Source organism: Empidonax traillii, unplaced genomic scaffold (genome assembly GCF_003031625.1).
Source record: "Empidonax traillii isolate 1590-97213 ecotype Southwest subspecies unplaced genomic scaffold, ASM303162v1 scaffold167:size2001844, whole genome shotgun sequence".
In the NCBI taxonomy this organism is placed as follows: Eukaryota; Metazoa; Chordata; class Aves; order Passeriformes; family Tyrannidae; genus Empidonax; species Empidonax traillii.
In genome coordinates, this window is record NW_020955360.1 from 997,311 (window position 1) to 1,024,979 (window position 27,669).

The following is a 27,669-nucleotide window of genomic DNA, read 5'->3' on the forward strand; positions in this document are numbered from 1 at the left end:
GGATCTCAGTTGGGAGAGATTTTTATTTCCTGGCTTGTCTCGTAAATAATCCATGTAATTACTTTGGAGTTTCGTTTTTCCTTTTTTTTTTCATAAGTCACTCTGATATTTCTTTCCAAGAAAACAACTATGTAGGTGGATGATTTAATGTATCTTTCAGGCTCTATACTTCTTAAAAGTAGGATCAAAACTGTAGCTGTCAATTTGCTTGCTTTTTAAACTGTGTTGCTGATAATCACTGCTGTGAGCTACGTATCAAAATCTTTGTAAAGCAACAGTCTAAAGACACAAGTAAAGAGGCACATGATGAAGAGTAACAGAAATCTGAGGAAGTGAGTGTTTTGGGTTATCATGGTGATCCCACTGAGGTTCCATTGCTCCATTTTGTAACAGTGTTGAGGTGGACTTGCAGCAGGGATCCAGAGCAAACAAGTGGTGTTGGCTTCAGAAATCCTGAAGTCCTCCCTCTCCTCAAGGAAGAGGACTGGTTAGTATGACACAACCCCATGATGCAGGTTGGTGTGATACAGCCCTGTCAGGAGGTTATGCTGGAACTGTGCCAGCACTTCAAGCAGTTTAAGAGCCATAAATTGAAGACTGTGAATAGGTCCCAAACTTCTTTCAATTGTACACTGATTTTACAGGCTCTTAAATGACCAGCTCCAGAGGTCTGTTGAAGATTTACAGCACCGCTTGTCCGTCAGGAAGGATGATCTGCAGTCAGCTCAAGAAGAAATTGTAAAGCTAAAGGACAAAATAGGTAATCAGTAGTTATTTTTATGCTTATTTCCTGTTTTTAAAATAGAAAATACTTATTCTTTTCTTTATAGATAGGTTAAACCAGAGGAGCACTTCACAGGATGAAGCAGTCAATGTGCTTAGAAGTACTATTACTGTTTTGGATAAAGAGAAGGACAGTCTTCAAGAAACTGTGGATGAAAAAACAGAAAGAATTGCGTGCTTAGATGACAACTTAGCTAACAAGGTATGTGCAGTAAAAGTACTACTTTGCAGTCCGTTTGGGAATTTTTAAATCAGTTATTTTTTAAGGAGACATTTTTCCTGGATGACGGAGCCCGTGCAGAGCATTAGGCATCACACAGGCACTATGTTTGGACCTAGCCAATGCAAAGAGTTATTTGCCAACTCAGTAGCACTTTAATTATGAATGCTACTGTATTCTCTAAACACACCAGGAACACAAAGAAGTATTTTTTTGCATTTTGCATGTGGAGGTGTTTATTGAGATACGAGGTTCTAGCCTGAGGTGACAAAATCTGTAGCTTCCATCTTTTTTGATGACAAGACAATCCTTTCTCACTAAAGAAAAGAAGCTTGGAAATTTGAATGTACAAAGATGCAATTATTTATTGGCAAAGAGTTATAATAAAGGTTTGAATGAAATGTTCTTTAAATTTAAGTGTCTGCTATATTGCAATATAATGATACCTAGTAGAGCTTTTGTTTTTATTTTCCTAGGAAAAAACAATTACTCATTTACGTCTAACTCTCTCTGAACTGGAGTCTTCAACAGAGTAAGTAAAGACTAGGATGCCTTCTTCAGAGATTTTATTTTACCTAGTGGTTTTAAAGTGAAAGTATATGACTATTTTAGTTATTTTGATGAAACTGAATTAATTCCATTTAAGTAAAGGAGTGTACTGTGTTGAGAAAGATGTACACAACTTTTGAAGAGACCTCCTCTGCAATCATATTGCAGGTTGCTAGGATACTATTAAGACAACCATTAACAGTTTGTCTATTTCCCTAAATTTGGAACATTTCTTAAATTAGTCAAGAAGTAACTTTTTAGTACTCCACTAGATATTATTAGATTAACCCAGGTAAAATTCAGAGCTAAATTCTTAATTATTGGCAATCTAGTCCTAGCATAAACTACCAGTACAGTCTTAATTAAAATATATTTATGTTGTTTTTAGCTGGGCTTCATCTGATCTTTCATTCTTGCCTCTTTTTAAACATGACTTCTAAAACTATATCTTTTTAAGAGAAAATATTTAAACACTAATATTTAAAATTTGAAGACCAGTGTAACTGAATATTTGCTGCATTGATGCATGAAGTATCTGTGACAAAAAACTAATGCAAAATTTTACTTAAATTCACATATTTATATCTCTGCTTTTTTGTTTAGTCTCTTTCTTACTCTTTTGATTGTTGTCTTTCAAGTGTAAGCTATCTTCTTCCTCCCATGGTTTATAAAATATGCAGTGGGAAACATACTGTAACCACTACTAAACATAGATAAGCATAAGTATCTTTAATTGCTGTTTGCTTAATAAGTTGCATCTTACCAGATAAATCTTCAGAGTTGAAAATTAATTCCATTTTATTTCTGCATAGTGACTTTTACATACTTGACTTACATTCATATTTCAACTCAGTTTATCAGCCTTGAGTAAGCAAGAATGCGTATCCATGTCTGATAATTTTTGGCACTATGTGATGTAGTACAGGAAGGAACAACTTTATATTTTCACTTGATAGCCACATGAAGGAAATACTGAGCAACAGAGACCGTGAGATATCCAGCCTACAACGCCAGCTTGATACATCCCAAGTAGAGCTTGCAGAAATGGGAAGAGTAAAGGAAATGGCTCTGAAAGAAAACAGACGATTGCAAGATGACCTAGCTACAATGGCCAGAGAAAACCAGGTACAGTATGTAATAATGATGTATTAAACTGCTTATTGTTTGCTTATATATAGTGTTACATCAAAGCTGCTATAATCCCTGGTCTTGATTGGTATGTTTAATTATTGGTATTTCTTAGCACTGGGATATTGAAATTGTAAAAGGAATTACTTCAGGTAACATAAGTGTAGTCAGTACAGTGGGCAGGAAATAGACAAGCTTTCAGTTTAGTCATCCTCCCCCAGATTAAAAAAAAATCTGAATAAAGTTTTAAGTAAAATAAATCTAGGACATAATTGTTTTTTAATATAATGAAATTGTGTTAATTGGTTATATCACTAGGTAGTTGGTATTTAATTGATAAAAATTACATTTTATTATCTGTGGAATTGATTATTGAGAGAGAGCAAGGAACCACAAAAGCAGACAAGAAATTGTTAGTCAGAAAGTGAGAGGGAGAGGAAGGAGATTGCTAGCACATCTGAATTCATTGTGGTGCAAAGTAACTCATTAATTTCAACCATTAGTTTCCATGGAACACTGGATTTATTGAGTGAGGATTTTTGCCATTTTTTGAGATTAGGATGTTTTGGAATGTAGACTTTAATGTTTGTGTTCTGTGAGCCTTGGTAACAGTGGCTGTAAAGAGATATTGGCAAGTTTTTAATTTCTAGTCCTGGCAAGGTGAATTGCCATTCATGTGTGTTTCTCTGCAGGGATTTTGCTTTCACTGGTGAGTTGGAAAAGGTTAATGTTGGAGAAAATATAAGAGGGCTTAACAGCTAGAAGAGACAGAGGGATTGAAGAATACTTATTTTTAGGGTATGATAGTCCTGAATAGTCTGAATTTGTTTCCTGATTTCAGGAATGGATAAGGATTCACAGTCGATGAGAATAGGAGGGGTTCCCTTTTCATTATGTCAAGGTTGTGTGGGGTTTTTAGATGGTGAATTCACAAATGCCATCTATTTCCCTGGAAAAATGTTCTTGTTGGATTATCTTTACATAGGTAAAGTAGATGTTGTGTATATACATATACATACACAAGTTTCACCTCTATATATCTGTAGATAGAAATATATATACACTGTATATTGCAGGGGGTTTGTGTGTGTATTTTGGTTCTTTGTGGAGATTCTGTTCTGGTGCTTTATTTGACTGATTGCAGAGTTTTTATTTGTATTAGTTTTATTTGATTTTATCTTTCTTTAGCTCTCTAGTAGTTTAGAATCATAATGTACAATGCTAACAGCTGGCCAGTCAGTAGCTTCAGGCCAGAAAGCAGCTGGGAATTGGGTTATGATTGCCCAGTGGCCACTGAGTTGGTTCATGTGTATTCACAGTCAGATTTCCAGTTGGGAATTACACAAGTCCATCTCAGCTGCTCATGGCTAAATCCGTTTCCTTGTAAAGTGCATGCTGTAAAGGCCTGACTTAAACTTATGTCAGTTGTAGAATCAGACTTGAAATAAAATCTTGAAAGTCTTGAGGAATAACCCATTTCCATAGGTTATCACTGACTATTTTGTTGAAAGATGAGCTATCTGAAGTGAATGTAAACTAGATAAAAATTTTGCAAGACTGAAACAGTTGAAAGATTCATTGGATTAGACCGTTCAGTTACCATCATTGTTATTGTTCTTGTGACATCTTCATCTCAGGATGTTCTCCAGGGGTCCACAATTAAACCAACCACTGGTGTTTAAGGCTCATTCTTTCAAAAGCGTGTGGGGCTTATATAGTATTTCTCCTTTGCACTCTTAGCAATTGTCATTGCTCCATCTCTTCTTCCATGGTATTCTCTGGATCTGGGATCTGTGACTTGGGTAGCCTGATGAGCATTCATTCTTGTTAATCCCTCACATAGTTGGAGAAATAACGAGTTGGTTTTGTGAACCAGCTGGTTACTGCTGACCAAAAGCCTCCCAGTTCCAAGTACATGATATGGATATCCCTGTACGATAGAATGTGCGTATGGACAATATATAACAAAAATGTTCAGTGTTTTATAGGGTGAGTGACATTGTTTAGTGAGCTAAGCATTACACTGTGTAGAGAATATGTGTGACCTAGAGAGCCAGCGCAAAATGCCGCTGCAACTCATTACATTCAATTTGTATAGTAAATACAACTGTTGCAGCTCCTCATGAGATACCTTTACAATTTTGATGCTGAGATTAAAATGTTTGTTTCAGTTTGCTGTAAATGCCGACACTAAAAATAATCAGGACTTTGTTAGCTAAAACATTTATTTCAGTTCTGCTCAGTTGGCCCGGCTGAGTCTGATGCTGGAGAGTACAATATAACAACATGTTTTAAGTGATGTAGTACCCTGAATAGTTCTTGCAAAACCTATAGTGCAATACATAAATATGTGGATGTATTATTGAAATTAGATCTGCCATTCCCAGGCATCTAATAAAATGAAATTTTATTTATTATTTATTTATATTATCGTAACGTGATGACTAAAGCTTTCCCAGTGTGTTTGGGAAGGCTACCACTGAGATAAGCAGACTGACTCCATCATATGCTAAATAAGGCACAAAGTACAAAAGTACAAAAATTAATAGACGACAAAGAGAAGAAGGGGTAGAAATAAGGCAGTATCCTTTATTTCCCGCACATTTGATCATGGGGATAGAAAAAGATACTTCCTTTCTGGCTCTCTGGCCTAGAGGACTGAGGGGAAGGTGAGAGATGAACCTGAGAGGGCCAGAGTCAGTAGTTCAAGTATATAAAACAAGTTCCATGGTGCATTTTTGATGTCTAAACATGATCTTAGTAATGCATTTAGGTTTTTTATCTTGCAATTCCACTTTAAAATGAATGTTCTTTTGTTATAAAGTTGATTTTCTAGTGACCTAAAACTTACCTTCACTCAGGGACAGTGAACCTTATGGCTGTAAAAATTCCAGCTTCCAAACATCATTATGTCGAATTTTCCAAAGATCCGTATGGTGTGTCATCAGGAAGCTGCATATTTTATGAGCTGGTGTGATAGTCATTGTCTTCTGTGATTATTCTTGCCTGGAAACCCTTTGGTATATCTAAGGTGATAGGGGATATTTCTGAACCGTATAAATCCCAAAGGCTTTTGCAAGTAGAATAGAAAAAAATCTAGGGCTTAGCCAATTACTTTGATGTAATCTGAGAGAGTATTATATAGTGATTAATTTACTCTAATGCACAATTTTACCTTTATGTTACCTCTTTAGGCTATCAGTACCGAGCTTGAAGATGCAATACGTGAAAAAGAAGAAATGAAAACCAGGGTTCATAATTATATAAGTGAAGTTTCCAGATTTGAGACCTTGATGGCTTCAAAGGTAAAAATATAGTCTGTAGGCAGTCATTACTGTTTTCAGCAAGAATTGTATGGCCTGGGTCCTGTTCTCCCTGCCTGTCCCATTTCCTTCTTTTATTTTGTCTTCTTTTCTCTGCAGTAAATTACTACTGGGGATATTAAAATATAAAACCTTATTAGATCTGAAGCAGTGATTATTCTAGCACATCACAATTTCATTGATCATGTTCTATTTGGCCACAGTGCTGGAGAATAACAAACATGTCATGTTTGAATGTTGTTTTGCTTTTTGAGTTTTAAAAAGACAACCAGTAAAATATCTGGTACTGTTTCATGATTGTAGGTAACAGGCAGCTTATACAGTGGTCTTAAATATTTTACTCTTTTTGAAAAGAAAATTTTTTATCTAGTTGTGCGTGAAAGTGTAAAAATAGTACTGCCAAAACAATGCTCTTGGTAAGTGTATTTTATCCTGATACTTGAATTCAAAAGTGTGATGTATATGAATTAAAGCTTATAAACAGTTAAAACAAGTAGAAATTGTGTCAAGACTACATGAACTGGCAAATTTATTATGTGACTTTAAAATGGGAAGGATGCTTGCAAATTCAAGTACTCTTTAAAAATAGAAACTGAAGGTTAGGGAACAAATGAAGGTCAGTAGTATGTTAGCTTAGAACTATCAATTTAAAACACTTGAAGCTTAGCTTTTAAGAATCTTACAATATATCATGTGTCCAGAGTACTTCAGCTACAGATTGGCCGCATCTCTGGCAAATAAGAATCCAGTTATTCAGGGTGTGTACCGGGAAGCTGTAGAATATACAGACAGCGACCAGTTATGAAGGGTTGATTTCAGAGTTTTGTCTAGTATTACGTCTGTATAATGCCTATGGAGACAAGGATTTACTTTTCTGCACAGTGTTCACTTGCTTAATCATGAGTTTCTATTTCCTAATACTCTGCCTGATCCTGTCTGTACCTTCCAAGTTCTGCAGGAAATGAAGGAATTTCAAAAACATTAGCCTTCCTCTTTAGGTAAATCTGACTTGTACTAGCAACATGCATATCCTGCTGGACATTATGTGAGCAGGGAAGAAGGGAATGTAGGTAAATAAGAAAAATTAATCACTGCTTTATAATATTCACTTGCAGTTGGGCCAAATTAAAATTCACAAGCAACGTTTGTTCTTACTGCAAAAATAGTAAAGCTTCCAGTTTTGTATTTTTATGATAGACTGCTTAGGCGTATGTGCTCAAATAGATTTTCGGTTTGTAAGAGCACAGTAAGTAAAAAAGCTGAAAACGGACTGCTGCTGGAGTTTCTTAGAAAGGGCAGCACTCAGTATATCTCAGTAATGTGACCCTTGACAATGCAGAGAGATCTAAAATAATCCCTCTCCTGGGGCCTTGATACTCACGAACAACTTCTAAATGTAAGTACTTCCATTTTAATAAAACTGAATACCATTACTGTATTTATTTGCTATCTGGACTTGCAAAAGGGAGGATGCCCTTTAGTATTGCCAGATAGCAGGATTAAGAAAATGGAGAAAGATTTACTTTCTTCTGAAAAAACAAAACAAAACATTGTAGGGAGTTGGCATGAAATAAGATCAATCACCTTGAAGGTATGTTGATCGTTGCAGAGTGATTTACTGTTTTGTTAGGAACAAGAAAACCAAGAATTGTTAGCGAAATTCCAGATGCTCCATACGCAAGCTGAAGACTGGGAAATGAAGGCTCATCAGGCTGAAGGAGAAAGCAGCTCAATACGACTGGAACTCCTTTCAGTAGATACAGATCGGAGACATCTTCGGGAGAGAGTAGACCTTCTAGAAAAAGAGATTCAAGGGGTAATAACTTGTGCAATGAAATTTTATCAGGGAAAGTGGGATGCATTCAGGTGTTTTTCAATGAAGTCAATGTGGTATTTTTAACATTTTAATAGAGAATAATTTCTATATGTGAATGTTTCAAATATGGACACCTGAGTTTTTGAAACAAGTGACTGCTTTTTTTTAGATGTGCTTTCTTCCTCCCTGCTTTCCCAAAATTAGAATAATGGCATATGTTTTGATAGTTTTGGAACTCTTCTGTTAGGTTATTATTGCTATTATGATACTGTCTCTGTAAGAAACTTTTGTATATTGCTTCAAAATGTTTGCCCGTAGCTTTATGAGTACTTTTTAAGCTTAGATCTTACATTTCTTTGAAACTTTGAATGAGGTATTTGAAGCATTGGTGGCTGGAGTCAAAGTGAAAATCTGGTAGACATAGTCCAAATTCAGAATCAGGATTCCATAATACTGAAACCTAGACCAATATCATAGAACATAATGAGGTTTATATTATAGAAGCAATAACTTCATGGACGTGAAGTCCTAGAGTATAATTGTTGTGTATTGACTACATTTTGTCTCATGCCAAAAGGCATTAGAGACTATTGAAAGCCGAGTAAACAATAAGCTATATTTTTGGAGGTTTAAGCTTTTTAATTCTCTGAAGCTGGAATACAGCCTCATTCCACTCTTTTTTAGTACTTGTATAATTCTTCAAGATAGTGACTAAAAATTTTATTAGTTGTCCTCAGCTGTGATTTAGGGAAAGGGAAGGAGTGTACTATAAAGTTAGTTTTATAGGGAAAGTTAAAGAGAAACGAAAGTGTTAAGAAAGCCCAAGTTATTCAACAGAAGACTGTTCAGTTTAACACTGAAGGTGTATCCATATTTGTCTTTGTTTAGCATATTGTTGCACATCAAGTATATGAATCTCAGATCTCCTCCATTACGAAAAATATGTCCAAATTGGAAGAGGATCTTAAACGTGAAAATCAGGATAAGGCTGCTCTGTTAGCAGACCTGACTTCTGTGAGGGAACTCTGTGTGAAACTTGAGTCTGGCAAAGAACTTTTATCTCGACAACTGACATCCAAAAGCATGGATTATGAAAGGGTAAGCAGAAAAGGCAAATCTTCCTTTGCTTTTAATGGTTTTGGGGAAAAAAAATCACTTCTGAGAGCAAGTCAAGTTAATTTACATCACTAGTTTCCCTAGTGATATTTATATATTTATATATAATTTATATAACTTTTATATAAATTATAAATTTTATAGTATATAGATCTGTATCTGTGGTTTTTGTACAAAAAGATAGTTTCTTTCATTTGTTATCACTGCAAAATGTTGCAGCTGTAGTTTTTGCGATACTAGAGACAAATTTTTTTTAATTTGCTCAAATTTTCAACTTACCAAAAGCGAATAGTGCACTTCTTATTTAGATATTAAAGACCTTTTCCTAATGGCTTTCATCAGTTAAATTGAAATTTAGATATAGTTGAAATTCATTAAATATTTTGAAATAGTTTAAACAGTTTGAAATATTCATATTTTCAGAACCTTTTTCTTTACAGCTGATTTTGTCGTTATTTAGTGACTTGGTCAGGCTTTGTGGTACTGTAATATTCAAGACCTCAAGAATAGTAGAATTTGTTTATATTCATAAAACTGATGAGAAAAACAAGTATTCCTACATTTTAAGCAAAATGTACAGCTTGAATAGTTTTAAACTAAGTATAGTTTAGAATAATTGTAGGCTTAACTTGTTTTGTGAGCTCAGTTTCCTTTTCTTTTTTATGAGACTTAACGATCATTTCAGAATTTATAACAACTCTTCACAAAATAGAATTCTCTGTGTTTATAAACCAGTGTATTAATAATATATTAAATTTGTGCCTTAGGTTCTAGGAGAATTAGAAGACATAAAATCAGAAGTTGAGTTACTGAAAAAGCAGTTATCCAGTGAGAGACTGACAGTTCAGAATCTTGAAACGTTACTGGCTACTAGTAGAGACAAAGAATTTCAGAACCAATTAACATCCCAAGAGAAAGATACCGAAATTCAGTTACTGAAAGACAAGCTAACACTTGCTGAGAGCAAACTGTAAGTTTTAACAAGTGTATGTGTGTTATGTGGTTTACAAAAAAACTTTTTCTCTGTGACAATACTTATTCACAAAATCTGGATGTTCAGTATGGCCGAGCAGATTTTTGCAGCAATGTCTTTTGGCCTTTCGTGACATCATTTACTTAAAGTTTCTTTATAGATCTTTCATACTGCTTTCATTAATCAGCATTTTGATGGACAGCTGTTTAGTGCAAGCTGTAAACTTAAACAGGAGTTCCAAAGAAAACATACTCCAAATAAAATTTTAACACATGTTTATGGCTCACAGAAAAATTACAAAGTATATTAAATTCATGCTAAGTATGAATTGCTTATCTACTGAAGATGCCTGTTATCCTTACTTTGATTAAAGTAAGAATCACTTACATAATAAATAGTGAAGTCAGCAGAAGTACTTTTGCTGCTGTTGATATTAACTCTTAAGGAAAAAGTCCTGTGTCAAATTACTGCTCCTTTGAAATAGAAGAAGAACTGAACCCAACACCTATGCTATATGTGGTAAGCAACTTCTTATGCTGTGCATCTGCCTGAAGAAGAAATAACTTTTAAACACACTTGTAGAAGAAAGATTAATCTGTTTGGAGCAATGAAGTTAAGGGGGGGATATTTTGTCTATGTGAAATTCATGTACGAGAGAAGCAGAGGGGTTAAAAATTTTTCTTCATGTTACGGACCAGGGAATTTGACGTGTCCGTGACATGTCATCTTAGAATCATTTAGGTTGGGGAAGACTGTTAAGATCACCAAGTCAAACTGTTAAACTAAGACTGTCAAGTATCATGGCAAGATAGTTCTCCAAGGGAAACATTAGCCAGTGACTGTAGTGATAGCTCTGCATTAAAGAGCAAGAAGGAGGAGTAGCAGCTGAATGGAGATGGTAGTGAAGAGTAAAGTCCAAGTAGAATTTCAGACAAAGGAAAACAGACACACTCACTTAGTAAACACTAAGGTAGGGAGAGAAAGAAAACGTGTGGAAGGTAATAGGACAGATAATGCTCCTTATGAGATACAGAATGTAGCAACCTTAAACAGGTAAAAACTGTCTGTGACTTGGTGACAAAGATGTGCAAGAAAAATGCTTTTCATTGATTTTCAAAAAGGCTACAGCTTAGGGCTGATGATGGTCCACCTCAAGTAGCATCAGTCTCTATGGCTCTGTAGATGACAACAGTATTAATCACCCTTGTGCAACTAACTGCTTCCTGTTTTAGTATTGCCAAATTTGGTTTACTTTGGGGGAAAAATGTTAGTTGCATACAATGAACATAAACTAATGGAACGTCCTGATTATAAAGTTAAATGTGAAAGTTAATAAAAACACAAACCAGCACAAACCCCCAAAAACCAGGAAATAAAGAGGTTTTAATTTAAATAGAATTTAGTTACTTTGTGTGCAAACATTGTAAAATTCTGTTTAACTAGCCTCATAGTAATTTTTTCACAATTTTTTTCTGCACACATTGTAGGGCTCATTTCTTGTTTGTTGTGAATGTCAGTACTTGCATTTTTAGTAGTATGGGATACTGCAGGAAGAAGGAAAACATCTTGGAGGAAGAGTGGCTATCCTATTGAATTGTTTTCCTCTGTTTATCTCAAAGGTTCTGCATGTTGCTAGGCAAATGTTCACGTGTGAGAACTAGTTGTGTATACCTTGTTTTCAACTATTTGGTTTGTAGTAGTTGCAGTCTAAAGAACAGTAAGTTTAAATGCTCACAGCTGTGACTGAAGTATGTGACAATTAGGTTTGTGTCTTGTAAAATACAAAAATTCATTTGACTTGGCAACAACCTCTGACTTTAGGATTCTCAGTATTAAGTTTAACTTGTGAAATTCTCCAGTGCTGTAATTATGAGCTCTGTAGAGTGAGTAGTTGCATTATTTGGAGTGCTATTTGGGTGATACTACTGTGAAGGAGATCTTGAGACTCTAGAGTGAATAAAGTATTAAAGAATATGAAATAGCTACACTACTTATTGAGAGCTATCTGTATCTACTGGGAAAAAGACAGATTTCCTGTGAAAACTGTGTATCATCGTGTAAACTTAAATGATGATTACTGTGCATGAGGGTTTCAAATTAAAATATTTCTAAATTTTGAGTTATTTACTTCATACTCTTAATTTTAATTGTCATTGACATGGAATAACCTGAGAACTCACAAAGTGTTTGCTTTCTTTTCTTATTTTACAATAATGATTCTGGCCCCGAATTCTTACCTCCATCCTGAAAGCATATGCCTGTCTCTGAAGGACTTAGAGTAAGATATCATCGAGATCACTTGTCTTCTGCATCTGTTCTCAACATACTGGATCAAGATACCATTCTAGGAATTTTACTGATGAATAGGGAAAAAAATATTCTGCGGTCCTTTTTGGAACAAATCTCTTGAGTAGTTTGCATCTTCCTGGAGTCAAAGACCAGCGGGTGCCAGACAGGAAGCCTGTGACTGACCTAGAATTGGAACTTGTTTTTCAGAATTCCAGTCCAGTGCTTTAGCAATGAACTAGTACAACTTTGCTTCTCCAGAAGTGACGTTTGAGCACTCCACCTCATACTGGCTTTGAAGACTGTATGGAATAACACAGCTGTCTAGATTCTCATTTAGACAACTTATTTTACAGTCAATTATTTTTTTTTCTTCCTTTATAAAGAATTAATAGTATTTTGCAATCAAGCATTGAGTTGGTCAAGCTGATGATTTACTAAGAAGTACATTCAATTATGTTAGTTAAGATTTTCAAGGTTGCTTTTCATTTTGATTCTTGCAGTTGAAACAGTTGGGCCCAAACAACAAGGTTAGAGTTGACAAGCCTTGAGACTCTGGGTTGTGCTGGTCTGGTGTTTGCATTAATACATTTTTTACATAGATTTGATTCAGTAGTTTTCATTGCTAGCCAGATAGTTCCAGGCTACTTTATATAATTTTTACCGTTATGTTTGTATTTTTTGTGGATTCTTACTGCTTTTATCTTCCCTTTTTTTTTAAATGTACACATAAAGACTATCTCACATTGCAAAAGAGGGTAGTAAATCAATAAATTATTGTTTTAATTGTTTTGTCTGTTTTTATAAAACCTCTGTGTATATCTTTGTCTGAAAAAGAACACAATGTAGTTAGGATATAGTGAGAGCTGCTCACTTCATTCTCACCTTACATTCTTCTGGAAACACTGTTGCATGCACTTGGTTCTTGCTTTCTTGTTTCTAATTTGTCTTTGATTTGGTCTGTGTGAAGGAACATGTTTAGTATCTTGCTCTTAATTGTCTTAGCTCCCAGCTGATGGAATCCTTTGCACAGTTTGCTGTAGTAAGTAAAAGTTGTCTTTAGAAACAGCTTTTTAAAAGTGACTCCCATTGTTTCATGACGTGTATTATACTGTGCATGAGAGTTCGGTTTATCAATAATAGAGAATTAAAATGGGATGGAGTTATCAAAAAAAACTTTGTTGCTTTTCATGGTGTTTGTTTTTTTTTAGAAGCAGCCATAATAGAGAGGTTTCCATACTTCGAAGTAAAGCTGCACAGCTGCAGACTGACTGTGATGTTTTAAAAAGGCAGCTGACAACTGAGCGATTTGAACGGTAAGATGCTGCTTTTTCGGTGAGTTGACTCTTCTCATTTCTTCTTTCTCACTTTTAAAACTTGCTTTTTTCAATAGTGAGAAACTTTTATGGAAGACACTATTCCTCTTGCTGTGCAAAATATAATATACTCATCTTGACAACTGCTTAATTAAAAAAGAAAAAAAAAAACTTATACAGTTTCTGAATTTTCTTGTAAATTTTATGAGTTAACCACTGCCTCTAAAAATAAAAAAATTCGTTCTCATGAAAACAAGAATAAAATTGAGTGACTTCACAAGAGAACAAAACTTATTGCAAAGTGTTGTGAAAAATCACCAAGTAAAAATACAGAGAAAAAAAGTTATGTTTTCTTCCTTTAACATTGTGCAGTCCCAAGTGCTGTGTAACTAAAATTGCTGTTTGTTGGCAGAGAGCGTGCAATTCAGGAAATGCGCCGACATGGTCTCTCGACATCGTCACTACGCGCTTCGCCTCCTCTCAGTTCAACGTTCAGGTCTCCCTCACGTTCTCCTGAACGGAGCGTTGTAAGGACAGCTGATCAGGCATCAGCTGAAAAGTAAGTCATTTGATTTTAGCAGACTGTTTCTGTTTAAAAGTTAAGTTTAAACTGTTTCTAAATAAAACCTTTCTGATTATTTGGAGTTGTTAAACTCTTCAGATGTTTCTAAGTTCTGCTTTTGCTGTCTCTCCTACTATAAAATGTTGATTGAGAACAGTGGATGCAAAGTGCTCTCGAAAGACCATATAATAGAATGGATTCTCATTCTCGTTTTTTTTAATGGCCTTGCACAAGCTGACAGCTGCTTGTGTTGCCTGCTTATTATTGTCATTACTTACATCCAAATATATTTTGCCAGTTTATTAGTGTTAACAGTTATCTCCAAACAACAAATGGTTCATACTGAGAGAAATGCTGTGAAATTCCCTCAAGTACAGCAATGAAGGACAAACACTCCACAGAAGAGAGTCCAACTAAAATGCATTTGAACCTTATGCATTAGATGAAACTGTCTCCAAAACAAGTGCATAAAAATAATTAGTGCATTGTTAGTGCTTGAATCTATGAATGTCTAAGATTGCTATCACTAGAGTCCATAAAAAAGACATCAAAATCAGCCTCTCACCTGTTCATTTTCACTGACATTTTTGTTCTGTAAGAGATCATTGCTTTTTAGATTGTGTCAGTTTTATGTTACAGGCCCTGGTTATTGGCTTTATATCCTGCCTGTCCTATATTGCATAATAAATTGCAGTGAAGAGTGGAAGGATAGGGAGAGAGAAACAGTGATTGTTGTAGGAAATACATGTGCTATAATGGCTTGTGAATCTGACAGATTTTAAAGTTTATTTTTATGGCTTGTTGATAAGTTTACTTTTGTTAACAAAAACACAGGTTTCTTGAGGACTGAGGTCAGCATGACCACATTGTCAGCATTTTTTCTCTTCTGAGAGTTTTTGGGCAAAGGAAAAAACAGAAACTAGCAAATGAGATGTCAGTGGGGATTAAACAGCAGTTACGACTCTTGGTTTACTGGTGAGCCATTTGGCACACCCTGTTATGTTGCAAATCAACATTTTGACTGAGATGATGACAGATAATATGTTTTTGAGAAAGAGTTCTTTCCTTGCTTTACGGTGAGTCCTGAGAACAATAAAAAGTCCAGTTTCTGTACTTGAAGAGAACAGTGTAGTGCACTATTTTTGTCCTAATATTTGCATACTTTAACAATGACAGCTCTGTACCATGTCTTATCAAAAAATATCCCATTTTCATTAAGTATGTGTTTTTAAAGGAAATAAGTTATAACAACTGAATTCACATGCAGTTGTTATGCATTTCTTGCCTTTTAAACCCATCAGTCGGTTGTTACGGTAGAATGATCTCAGCAGTACTGTCACCGTCTTTCATCCTACTTATTTGTTTCTTCTTGGGAGCTCACTACAGTAAAGTGTATTTTGTAATTACTGCTCTGTAGTGTTACAGCTGTCTCCTTCTCTAATCTGATTCCATCTTCTCAAGAAATTTTTTCTTCCTCCTCGTCTCCCTTCTACTTTGTAACTCATTGAGCAATGAGTCAATGAACTGAATGCAGAGTTTTAGATAATATGCTAATAGTTGATATTTAGGAGCAACAAAAGAGAATATGAGGAGGCTAAAGTTAATTATTACTGTTTATCGTAATATTAATTACTAAAATAAAATAGTTACCTTTATTTTGACATTTTTTCTTTCTCCACCAGAAATGTGAGCTTCAAGGAATAACCAGTATTTAAGCAACTGAAGCCTTATCTTGTTATAAAGACTTTTTTTTTTTTTTAATTATGAAGACTATCTTGTATTCTACCTCTGTTTTCTTCAAATCAGTGATTACCTTTGAAATCTCTGAGAAAGGGTAAAGTAATCAACTTTGCAAAATTCCGCTTTCCTAACTGGCGGGGATGACTATTTTTTTGCTGGCTGTTTGACAGGTTTTGTATCAAGCCTGACTAAGTTTTGTTACAACTTTGGAAACATAATAATTATAAGAAGGAAACAAGTACTTGATTTGACAATCTCTTGTTTTCATTTTACTATTGTGTTTGTTTGCTTATCTCATATGATTGCAGAAGTTCATTCATCTTATTATGAGCTAACAGAATAACATCACAATTGCCTTACAAATGCTGAGCCAGTGTATGTTTTATACTCCTGATGAATTCCTATATTTAAGCTTCTAACAAGTGTTTTCTGTTTGCAGGTCATACTTCATGGTATTTAAAAGTATTGTTTATCTATTTTGTGAATGTATTTTGTTTACCTTAATAAAAAAATATATATCAGTCTTTATTACTGTTTTTGTCAACTAACTCGTCTCCTTCTGTTTAATATTTGCGTGACATTGCACTTTAAATAACCTCATAATAAGTAAAAAGTTAAGAGAAAAGTTACATTTTAAAGATGTATTGAAATGCTATACATATTGTAAATTTCTAAATTATTTTATATTCGAACTTTTGAATCCTATCTGGAGATATTTTTCAAATGTCAGTTTTAAAAGTTCAGAGCAACACCTGGAATCCTTTGCACAGTTAAGCTCAAGCTGTTGGAGAGGTGACACAGGACTTTATGTTGTGACATACATATTAGGTAAATTAAGCGCGAAATAATCTTTAAAATATCTGGTGTATTTAGCAGAGGAGCATTTTAAACTTGGGCTTTGAAGTAAGATGTGATTAGTGATCACAGGATATACTTTGAACATCCATCTATACAAATAATTGTGTATCATATCCTTCTATTTGAGAACATGCAGTTTTCTAATAATTATACACCATCAGCTTGACATGTTGTGAATTCATAGGACTTATAGAGAGATCTAGAAATGGGAGTATGCATTGCTGCACATCCTTGTACTGGCCAACAGGTAGTGTTCTGCTTGCCTATTGTTCAGTAAAAAGCTGTGATTACCAGATAACATTGCAAGCATCTCTGAAGTGTAAGCCACATATTAAATAACATGGAAAAAAAATCCTTTCTTTGCTCTTAGATTTTTTTCTGTGTTGCACTAAGATTTTTAAACTTAGTAATTATAAAGAATATTGCGTTACCTGGAAATATTATGTCATATATATTAAATTCTACTACTTAAAGCCAACTTAGAACGCCCATTCAGAAGTACCTGAAAATAGGTTTTTGAGCCATAGAAGGAACTATATATATATATATATTCATAGTGAGTGCATCTCATACATTTTATTTTCTAGGTCTTTCATTTGCCAGTTACAGGAATGGGGAGGTTGTCATCTCTAAATGTTACTTACGTACTAATACTGTTTGTAATTAAGTCAGTAGTTTCCACTGATGCTAATTGGTGTTAATTATTCAGGCTGAAGCAGTTCAGTGAGAAGGAGAAAACTCATGTTCTGCTCTTGATGTCTTCAGTGGTTACTTTTGAAGACCTTATTTTGTGTATAAACCCTCTTAAACTGGAATCTAAGTTTTTAAAAAAGCAAGTGTTCCATTGTATTGAAAGCAGTATATTTCATCTTACCAAAAATGTATATTTTAACATTACAATTAAAACCATAACACTTCAATTAATAGTATATCCTACATGGATATAACTTAGGAAGAATTAGCAGCTCATTGAGCACAGCTATTATAATAAAACTGATATCATTTTGGTGACCAAAGCCTGTGCAGATTTCTCATATTAAAATATTAAAGCATTACTAATATTCAGTTGTAGTAGAGCTGTCATTTTGCCTTCTTGTTACTATTATTTTATATACATGTAAACAACTAGAAGAAAACAAAAGTAAATGTTATACAACCTTGCTTTAACATCAAGTATTTAATTTCATGAAGTAGAAAACAAGAACAAATTTGTGGAATATTTAAATTTGTGGACTACTGTATGTGTCATGTATGAAAGAAGCCTTATGTGAGTCAGGATGTTAATGTGACTGTCTAAACTCTGCTCCGAAAAGCTTCTGTGCAGTCCTCAGCTTCTGGAAGATCAAAAGCACATAGGACCTGTTGTAGTCCTCAGGTCTGGTGAGTTGAGAGTGTGGCAGACATGAAATGAAGGGAAAACTCTGCATACTCAGGTTATCTGCAGCTGGAGGGGGAGGAAAAATAACTTTAGAAAAATAATAAAGGTGAAGTAATAATCATTGGGGCTGTTTTTATATGAAACAAAGAAAGTCTATTGTCAGAAGCAGGGGCAACTAGAGATAATAAAAGGACAGGTTTTTTCAATGTATGAAAACCTAAATTGCTCAGTTAAACAAATGCTAATTATTCCTAAATGACACCACAGGACTGCAGACTTTTGTGTTGCTTTTTTTTTTTAATCATTCCTTGGGACAGAACTTTATACTGTTTCTTTTCCAACAGTGTAAGAAACTGGTGGTCTGTGTTTTTGGTACCCTCGTCTTATAACTTTATGTATACAGATATTCCAGTTTCATTTCATCCTCTGATCCTTCACGGGTCACACGAAGATCATAACAGCTGCAGCAGCATTAATTCCTGGACCTACAGTCTTACCATTCCTCCTCCAGTATAAATGGTAAGGAAGAGGAAGCCTTGACACTGTGCAAGCACTAAGCAGCAATAGCTGAAACACTGGAGTGTTATCAGTGGCTGGTGAATTTAATGCAGTGGTTCAGCCACAAACGGCAAAGAACTCCTCTGTCTTCTGTCAGGCTGCAGTGTTACCTCTGCCACAAACCCACCAACACACAGCAGAACCAGCACGGAGCACTCCGGCAGATTCCCTGCACAGTGGCAGCCCATTCCAGCATATGGACTGCAGACATGATGTGGCCAAGGTAACACCAGCACACGATATGTTCTGTAAAGCTCCCAGTACAACACGGACATGGACATTCTTGGGAAGTCCAGCAAAGACCACCAAAGACGATTAAGGGATTGGAGCATCTCTCACATGAAGAGCGTCTGAGCAAGCTGGGGTTATTTAGCCTTGAGAAAAGAAATCTTGAGAGAGGGAACATCTCCATATACATAAATAACTGTGGCTGGGAGTAAAAAGTGGGTGGGAGTAAAAAGACTGAGGCAGTCTCTTCTTGGTTGTACCCAGGGGAGTTGCAAGACAATGGTCACAAATCGAAATACAGGGAATTCCACGTAAAGCATAAGAAGTATTATTGTCCCGTGAGAGTGGCCAAACAGTGCAACAGGCTGCCCAGAGTGGTTGTGGAGTCTCCATCCACAGAGGTATTCAAAACCCACTGAGGGGCAGTCCTGGACAGCCTGCTGCAGATGACTCTTCTTTGAGCAGGGAGTTGGACTAAGAAGTCTTCAGAGGAGCAACAATTCTGTGACTGTGGGAAACAGTTCCACACAGCAGTGCGATCAAGTAAGTGCTTATCTAGCTGTGGTGACATTGTCTTTATTATGATCTATATTATGATCTTTGACTTTTGAAAAATCACAAGTATAAAAATAATTGCCACTGTTTTGTCTCCATATTTGGATTTATCTACGTTAGAGCTCAAGTGAGTTTTGGAATTTATTATGGTAATTGTCTATCCCACCTTTGTCTGCTGCTAGCTCAACAGCACCCAAGCAGAGCTGCCTCACCAGCACTGTCAGCAGTGTGTCCTTTACCATTTCAAGGTGATGGTGCAGGAGTTAAACTAACTAAAATGGCAAAATAGGAATTGGAAGAAAGTGGGGAAAATGAGGATGTCAGTGGCTTCTTCTCAGTTTTAGTACTCCAGAGCAGAGACAGCTGTATTTTCATGAACACAAACAAAGAAATGAGTTTCAGTTTGATTAGTCAGCAGTGAGTCAGTCAAGGTCTGCAGGAGCAGATACTGCTTTTGAGGGAGATGCTCTTTGAGTTCTTTGAGCTTTTAAGTCCAAAGGAACACGTTGACATCTGAGCTTGTTTTTATTTGAAAAGAGATGGGTGGGTTGCTGGACTATGGCTGTGTCTGCAATCTTCACCAGTACCCATTTGCTCTGCATAAATGCATAAAGATGTTGAGTGGGAGGCATGCACCCCCGGCTTGCTCCTGGCTTTTACATGGTGTTTCTGTGCCACCTAGTGGACCTGGGTCTTTTCAAGCAATCATGGCACATCCTGGACAGGTTTGGGTTTCTCCATAGAAAGTCTAGATTTCTAATATTTCAGTAATAAAAGCTACTAAACCCAAAGTGAAAAAAAAATGGTTATAAAGCTACATGTGCCTGAAGCCTATTTATCACTTTACCACTGAGGATTGTGGCTGCATTACTTTACAGAAATTGTCAGTTCTCAAGGGAAAAAAAAATCTCATTTTAGCTTATTTTCTGCTCCAGACAAGTAAGAAGATAGACGTTTGCCAAGAAAGGTCTCATGAAATCGAACAATTTGACTGATCTGAAGGAACTGGCAAAGGCTGGATTTACCTCTTTCCTGGTGGCTACTTTTGAAGTTTTCTCTCTGTACCACCCAATTCTACCTCTTAAAAATGTGTAAGTGCTGCAATAGCAACAAAGCAAAACACAGCAAAACCCCTAAATCTTTTGGAGGAGTGTTACAAAATTCAGCTCTGGTAATTGAGGTGCTTTGTATACATATGTTTTGGATTTAAATATATATTTTATGTATATATATATGCACTTGCAAATGTAAAGATAGCATTCAATATACTTAACAGCCACCTAAATACTAGAGCTGATGCATGAGCTTAAAATTCTGAGTTATCTGTGCCCTGTATCCTCTAGCTTTGGTTGTGGAGGGACTGAAAAGGGAATGGACTGCATCTCCCAGGACTTGTATGACTAGTCATCTCTAGAAGCTTGCAGGTGAAAAAGTGATTCCTAGCAACTGTTACTTATTTCAGAGTCATAGACTAGTTTCTTACACAAGTGTCACTTTGACTCCGGAATTCACTGAGCTACAAATCACTAAGGAGGGGGAGAGTATCAATAAATGCCTGCCTAAACTTATATTCTTCCTTTAAAACGTCTGTTACTGGGCACAATCAGAGACAAAGGAAGCATGAGAGAGCTCTTTGATCTGACCCAGCATGGGTGTCATTTTTCTGTAAGATCCAGTTTTTAAGAATACCAGAAGGATCACTTCTGACTAGGTCAAAAAATTAAAAAACAGGCCTTATTGTCCAGGGAGCATCCGAATCTGGAGAGGTGGCTGGTAAAACACATCTTTCTCCGCAGCTGAAGATCATGAATCGTATAATCAGTTTTGGTTCAAAAAGTGGAAGAGTCTGGATGGAACTAAAAGCAGCATCTGCTTTTACCGTATTCTCTTTGGGAAACTCAGGAAACAGGTGTCCAGCACTGGTAAAATCTTGTTGTTGATACCTGAATTGGAAGAGTGGGGCCCCAGAAGAGCTGATCCAGATACGGATATGAGAAAGAAGGGAGGCTCAATTCTCTACTGCCGTGTTGGGGAGCAGCTGATTTTTGTTGTATTTCTTGTAGTTCCTCCTATTTTTTTAGGAAAGGAAGGGGAAAAGTATTGTGTAGCCATAGCACTAGCCAGGCACTGGATTCAGACTTCAGTCTTGCTGTGAGAACAAATGGGGGTTCAGAGCCGGGGTGCAGCTGGAGCTGCGGATCTTCTCTCCTCCGGAGCTGCTCTCCTCTTCGGGCCGTGCAACGGTGCTGGGTCCCGGTGAATCCAGGTAAATCCAGCCTTAACCCTTGCTTCCCAACGAGAGGAGCGGGGTGCTGCCGGTTCGAGGGCTGGGGTGCGGGAGGGGCTGGGGCGCGGCGCTGCGGGGCGCCCGTGACCGGCGGCAGCCGCGCTGCCATGGGGCGGCCGCCGCGGGGGCGGCATCCGACGGGCTGGGCGGCGGCACCGGCGCCCGCAGCAGCCACTGACTCTTCCCTTCTGGCAGCGGGGAGAAGGAGCACAGGTAGGAAGGACCCTGCCGCCCCACCCCTTCCCCACCGCGCAAGGGCCGCCGCGGTGCCGGCAGCGGGAGGGAGCCTCGCCGCATCCCCCCGCGGGGCTCCGCATCCCCCTCAGGGCTCCGCATCCCAGCCTCGCCGCTCCGGCGTCGGCGGCTGCGCTTTGCCCTGGCCGCGCCTCAGGAGCGCTCGCCGTGCGGGGCCGCCCGCTGCCGTGCGGGGCCGTGCGGGGGTGTCCCTGCCGCTTTGTGCTGCCCGGTCTGCGCTACTTGTGCCCTCTCGCTCGGCAATGCAAGCGGCGAGCAGGCGAGAGGCAGGAGGTGCGCCGGGAGGACGGCCAGAAAACCCCCCCGTGAGTAGTTCCCCGCCGCTGTTGGGCTGCCTTTGTTCGGTGGAAGGTGTGAGGAGGCGTGCGGGTGATTTTCGGAAGGTGTCACTTCGTTGCTGCCGCGGAATTCAATGGCTGGGCTGGTTCTCCCCAATTCCTTCTGCTTCCCCTTTGTTAGCGTTTTCCCAGGGAGTCCTGTATTGTTTCAGCTTCGCTGAAAAGCGGGAGCTGTCAGAGAGATGACTTTGTTCACGGCGATGCTCCTCCAGAGCAGCATCGCTTTGTTCGAGCTCCCGTAAGCCATTTGTCACACAAGTGCCGCCGCGATGCTGTAACGAGCTGGCTGCGTTCCGCGGCTGGCAGGCAGCGGGGCCGCGTCCCTCTTCCTTACTCTTTCCCAGCAGCTGGAGCAGGTAAGCTGAAGGTAATACCATTTCACATGGGAAATCGTTGTCTTGCGCCATCTCGTCAGTTAGAAAACGTCTGTTTCGGGGACAGAAATATGTGTAACACGCATCTTTTCTATTTCATGGAGACATTTTTAATGAATGACGGTTTGGGTTTGGGGTGGGGATTTTTGGGTTTGATTAATTAATTTTGCTGGGATTGCCGCGACTCAGTTACAAATCTAGTTCTTTGTAGCTGTAGTATGTAAGGCATTACTAAGCCTCTGATCTGTCATTTTAAGTGCAAAAATGCCCAGTTAAAAAGACAGTTCAAGGGGTAAGTAGAGACCTGGAAACCACAACTCTGCATCCTGAAAATTTAATATGCCTGACAATAATGGCACTGAAAATGATCTGCTGCTGGGGGGATGGGGCCATGGAGAAAGAGAAGAGTAATTTGCAACCGCAGGCCTAATAATAGACATTCTGTCGATAATAGATACATAGATAATAGATAATCTAAGTTGTTATATTCTCAAACATATTTTTTCTACATACCTTAAACAGTGCATAGCAATTGTATGAAAAGAGCTCTTTTCTTAAGACTCTGAGCTATATAAGCTCCCCAATGGCAGTAACATGTAGCAGGTTCTATGTTTTAACAGATTAAAGATGAAAAATTAGTCAGAACTGACTTTTATTTGGTATTTAGTAACACACACTCAAGAAATTACCATCCGAAATAACTCTAATTGCACCTTGCATAGACAATTAAGTCTTCTAACTATACCAAAACATTAATCAGTGGGCATAAATATTATTGTGAGTTTCTTTAACAAAGCCATTGATATATTTTAATACAGGGAGTAGTTAGCAGTTCTGTACATCATTTACTTTAGGTGGTTTGAATCCAGGTCAGAAATTCATCTAATGGACAAATTCAACTCTTCTTTGGCTGCTCTCAGTTTATCAGATTACAGGTTGTGTTTGCGGTTGAATATTTCGTTGCAACAATGAGCTTGAATTCAATACTATAAAGTGTATTGAAACTTTACGTGAAAGTGATTTGTATATTTATTTATGTTTTAGTTGGACGATAATTACAAGAACTACCTTGAAATATTTGTAATAAATACGGCACGTAGTAAAGAGACTGCTGCTGGTTGGTATTGGGTCTTTCTTGTCCAATAAGAAAATGTATCTCAGAGCATCCTGTTGTAATATCCATTCAGGCAACCTTACCTTTTAGAGAGAATTGCTTGACACTTATAAGCAATTATTAATTTTTTTCCTATGTGCCATATTACTGGGTTTTTAGAAGTGCACTGGCAGCAAACACAGTTGGTTTGAAGTATGAATGACTTACTTGACTTGCTGGGTCCTGTGCTAAAATGTCCACTTTTTTCCTTCTTCCCCACCAAGGTTTGTTCCCTATAGATCTTATTTTGGTCACTTTTCTTGTGAGGTTATGCAGGTAGTAGCAGTTGTGAACTGGAAATGCATTCAGTAAAATATTTTTTTAAACACACAGTTCCTGAATACTTAAACAAAATTTATTTACTATTAAACAGCACTTTTTGGCTGTAAGACTTTACTTTAAATGCAAGTACTAAAATACAGCCCTTTTTGGTTTCAACTTTTGTAGTTTCTTCTGCTTTGGCTCTTAGTCACCCTGAATATTGTTTTACTGGGTATTTCTGTCACTGAAAATGGATGTGGTTGTGTGAGTAATATAGTTTAGGGTTATTTCAATATTTGTTCTGTAGATGTGTCAGGTAAACTCTTTTTAAAAAGAAACACATGGCATAATAAGTGTTGATTGAAATGTGATGATGAGTCTGTGAATATGAATGTTTAGTTGTTGTTTTACAATGAAGTCTAACATAAACAGAATTTTTATATAGACAGTATAAGCTTGAATGACTATGTATTGACTTTTTTTCCTCACAAACCAAGCAAATACTTTTTTTTATATTGTGAATTATTCATGTTTGAAAATCGCTGACTCCAATTGTTAAAGGATTTTTTTTTCCCTCCCACAAAATCAATGCACAGTCTTTATTCCATAAAGGCCTAAATAAGAGAGTTATAGCAAAAATGGATAAGCTTACTAATTTCACGTTAGAAAAGTACAGTCAATTTCTTTGGAGTCAACAGACTTAGGGCATTCTAGTCACATAATAGCTCCATCAGCATGATGTAAATGGTGAGATGCTCTAAATATCTGCATATTGTCATTGATACAATGAATTTGAAAAAGAATAAAGGTGTATAAAGTGCCCCTTAAAGTAGAATTTATTGGTGTTGAATACTGTGATAGAAGGTAATGTGAAGTTACAGGGTTAACTTTAATTATATAAGTGCTTCCACTGGAGGGGCCAAATTCTATTTTTCATCTATTATTTAAATCAATTATTGAAGGATAAAATTGTGTTTATTTCCATGGAGACTCCACGATTTCTGTCTTTAGGAAACAGTGAGTTGTTGTGTAGATCTTACACTTATTGTTTCCCATCACTTCCTGAAGGGACTTTCACTCCTTTTGATTCTCTTCATTGCATATCATAGGATTTCTCTCTTTAAGGGGTGAAATATTTTTTATAGAAGCATCCAGTATCTGCCACTGCTTTACATTCAGCATGTAGGCCTAAACTGATGAAGCCTTACAAAGAAATAAAATTGGCTTGTAACAAATAATTTTTAATGAATACTGGTCAAGAGCCAGTGCATTGCATGGGCTAAATCCCAGTGATTTGGTAATTAAGTTTGGTGGGAAGAAAAATGTAAAGATCTTGATGCTTATTATCCCAGGTAAGTGGCTTATTCTGCTGTTGTGCCACACGCTGAGTGAAGGTTATTCAGGTGCAACTATAAAAGTGAAAAGCACATCAATACATTTTTAAACATAGTTCAGTTTCTCCTTTGTATATGCATGTTGTGTGCCAAAGTACAGGAATACAAGTTTTGTGCCTCTAACAAGGCTGTTTAAGAAAATACTGTCCTATGCAGCTGATTCTTAGTTCATGGGACTGAGTGATGTAGCTGAGTAAGGGTAGTTAATGACTTTTCTGCTGACTACCTTCATTTGTGATCACCAACACATACAGTTAAATCAGTGAAGTCAATTGCTTCACATCCCAAAGATGCTTTTGAGTTGGTTAAGCTTATAGTTTTAATTATAACACATGTGGAAGTTTCATTTTCTTCACCATTACTGCCTTAAGAAAAACAGTGTGAAAATTATCCAAATAAGTAAAAGCTTTCCTCGCAATTTAGTGTTTGGGAGTACAAAATGCTGTGCACGCTGCTGACCTGCTTGACCATCTTTTTCATTACTCAGCATGTTTTGAAAATCAGCCTTCAGGCTTGGGCAGCTTCATAAAGCAGCTCAGCCTAGTGATTTGTGCTGAGGCTTCTGTAGGAGGATGCTGCACATAAAAGATTATGTTTATTGTGAAGTTGAAATGTGGAGGGAGTGTGATGTAAAGAATTAAAGTGAAATGAATCATACAAGATTCTGACTTTCATGTTGCACTTCAAAGTAACATGTTGTCTTTCTCTGTAGCCTTTCAGAAAGCCACTTTTGAAACTCCTTAGCACAGGAAAAAAAAGCGCAAAAAAGTACAATTATAGTGATCTGTGGAACAGTTTGGGTCAGAAGAGAAAAATAGTGACAGAAAGCCCTGGGAATCTGTGCTATCTGTGGGTGTCTGAGCACACATGAGATAGTTGGATAGCTAAGTTCTGGGTCCTGCTAAGGCAGTGTCCTTTTGTCGAAGATCTGCATTTTTATTGTCTTCATGAAAGGCTGCCCTAATTTTCTGTCTTATGTCTTCCAAATATTGTAGTTTTCATCCATTCACCTGTGAAAACTGTAGCAAGTATTTATTCAATGTTTATTCAATGCCCAGTACTACCATGTATTTTAAACAGTGACCTCAGTGGTGCTTGCTACATCTGCAGCAGCAGCTGGAGAGGGACTGGATTATACTGGAGACAGAATTAAAATTAAGTTGTTCAACAGGAGAAATATATTGTAGTTATCAACTGCGTAAGGAAGGGATTGGGTAGTAATTCTTTGGAAGAGCTGTGGTTTATGGTAGGTTACTTAAGGAGTTGCTGCAGTTAAGAGAAATGTTATTTTGTGATATATAGATAGGACGATACCATGGAAGGCATGAGAAGTCCTCCTTAGCTGTAACCCCATGCCCGAATGGGCTGCACACTTCAAGAGAGATGTATATGAATTGGAGAGTATACAGAGGGGAAAATAATTATAAGATTTAGAAAATATGGCCTATGAAGAAATGTTGAAATGTCTGAAGTTGTTTCAGCTCAAAGGAATGAAGAGAGTCAGGGTGAACAAGACATGATAACTTTCTAATGTCACAAAGCTGTTGTGAAGCAATGTTGTCCATGTCTGTGGTCAATGATATGCAATGGGTTCAGTATTAATGAAGTTGAAGCACTAGAATAGATTACTAAATTTGGATTTTCATGATTTTAGCATCATTAAAAGTTGTTTGAATGTTAGTCAGGAACAACATAAATATAGTTGAATTCTTTCTAGAGCAATATGGTGGAACAGGTTACTCTTTGAGCTCTCTTCTATCTAGCCTTCTGAATCCTCAACATCTGTGCTCCCTGGTGTTAACTGGATTGTACCTTGTCCTCTCACGCATGCTGTATCTGGTAGGATTGCCTGAATGTGATGTCTCCAAATGGAGCAGGTGTGTGAGTGGAGCAGTTCAGAACTTATGCTGAAATCTCTTGATTAGGACCAACTCTCACATCCAGTCTTCTGTCCTTTCATAGTGATTCCTCTGTTGGTGCTTGGGCAGACAGTGTGAGGGATCAAAGGGCCATGTGATCTTAGGAGGAGCCTGAAATCCAAATGACATAGGAAAGAGCAGGATTGCAGAGCAAGGGTACAGATTTCACAAGAAACTGGGCTAGTAGAATAGTACATGAACACGGGACATGACAAAGGTGAAGGGGAGCTAAGACTTTGGGACAGATGACTGGGACTTGGTAAAGAGTAAGGTAAGGAAAGTAAGGTAAGGAAAGTAAG

At 37.1% G+C, this 27,669-nt stretch overlaps 1 protein-coding gene across 3 annotated transcripts in view; it reads left to right on the forward strand.

Annotated features, from left to right (window-relative positions):
• CEP135 (centrosomal protein 135) overlaps positions 1 to 16,340 on the forward strand; it is a 31,949-nt gene extending 15,609 nt beyond the window's left edge. For 2 of the 3 annotated variants that reach the window (XM_027885546.1, XM_027885547.1), the window contains exons 16-26: positions 645 to 760; positions 831 to 985; positions 1,480 to 1,535; positions 2,509 to 2,677; positions 5,875 to 5,985; positions 7,634 to 7,819; positions 8,708 to 8,917; positions 9,703 to 9,905; positions 13,406 to 13,510; positions 13,923 to 14,069; positions 15,755 to 16,340. In XM_027885546.1, the coding sequence (XP_027741347.1) occupies positions 645 to 760; positions 831 to 985; positions 1,480 to 1,535; positions 2,509 to 2,677; positions 5,875 to 5,985; positions 7,634 to 7,819; positions 8,708 to 8,917; positions 9,703 to 9,905; positions 13,406 to 13,510; positions 13,923 to 14,069; positions 15,755 to 15,776 (1,480 nt within the window). In that variant the 3' untranslated portion in view covers positions 15,777 to 16,340. Of the gene's footprint in view, positions 1 to 644; positions 761 to 830; positions 986 to 1,479; positions 1,536 to 2,508; positions 2,678 to 5,874; positions 5,986 to 7,633; positions 7,820 to 8,707; positions 8,918 to 9,702; positions 9,906 to 12,159; positions 13,199 to 13,405; positions 13,511 to 13,922; positions 14,070 to 15,754 lie in introns of those variants that run through there. The other variant, XM_027885548.1, reaches the window with a different exon arrangement.
• Positions 16,341 to 27,669: the final 11,329 nt, after the last annotated feature.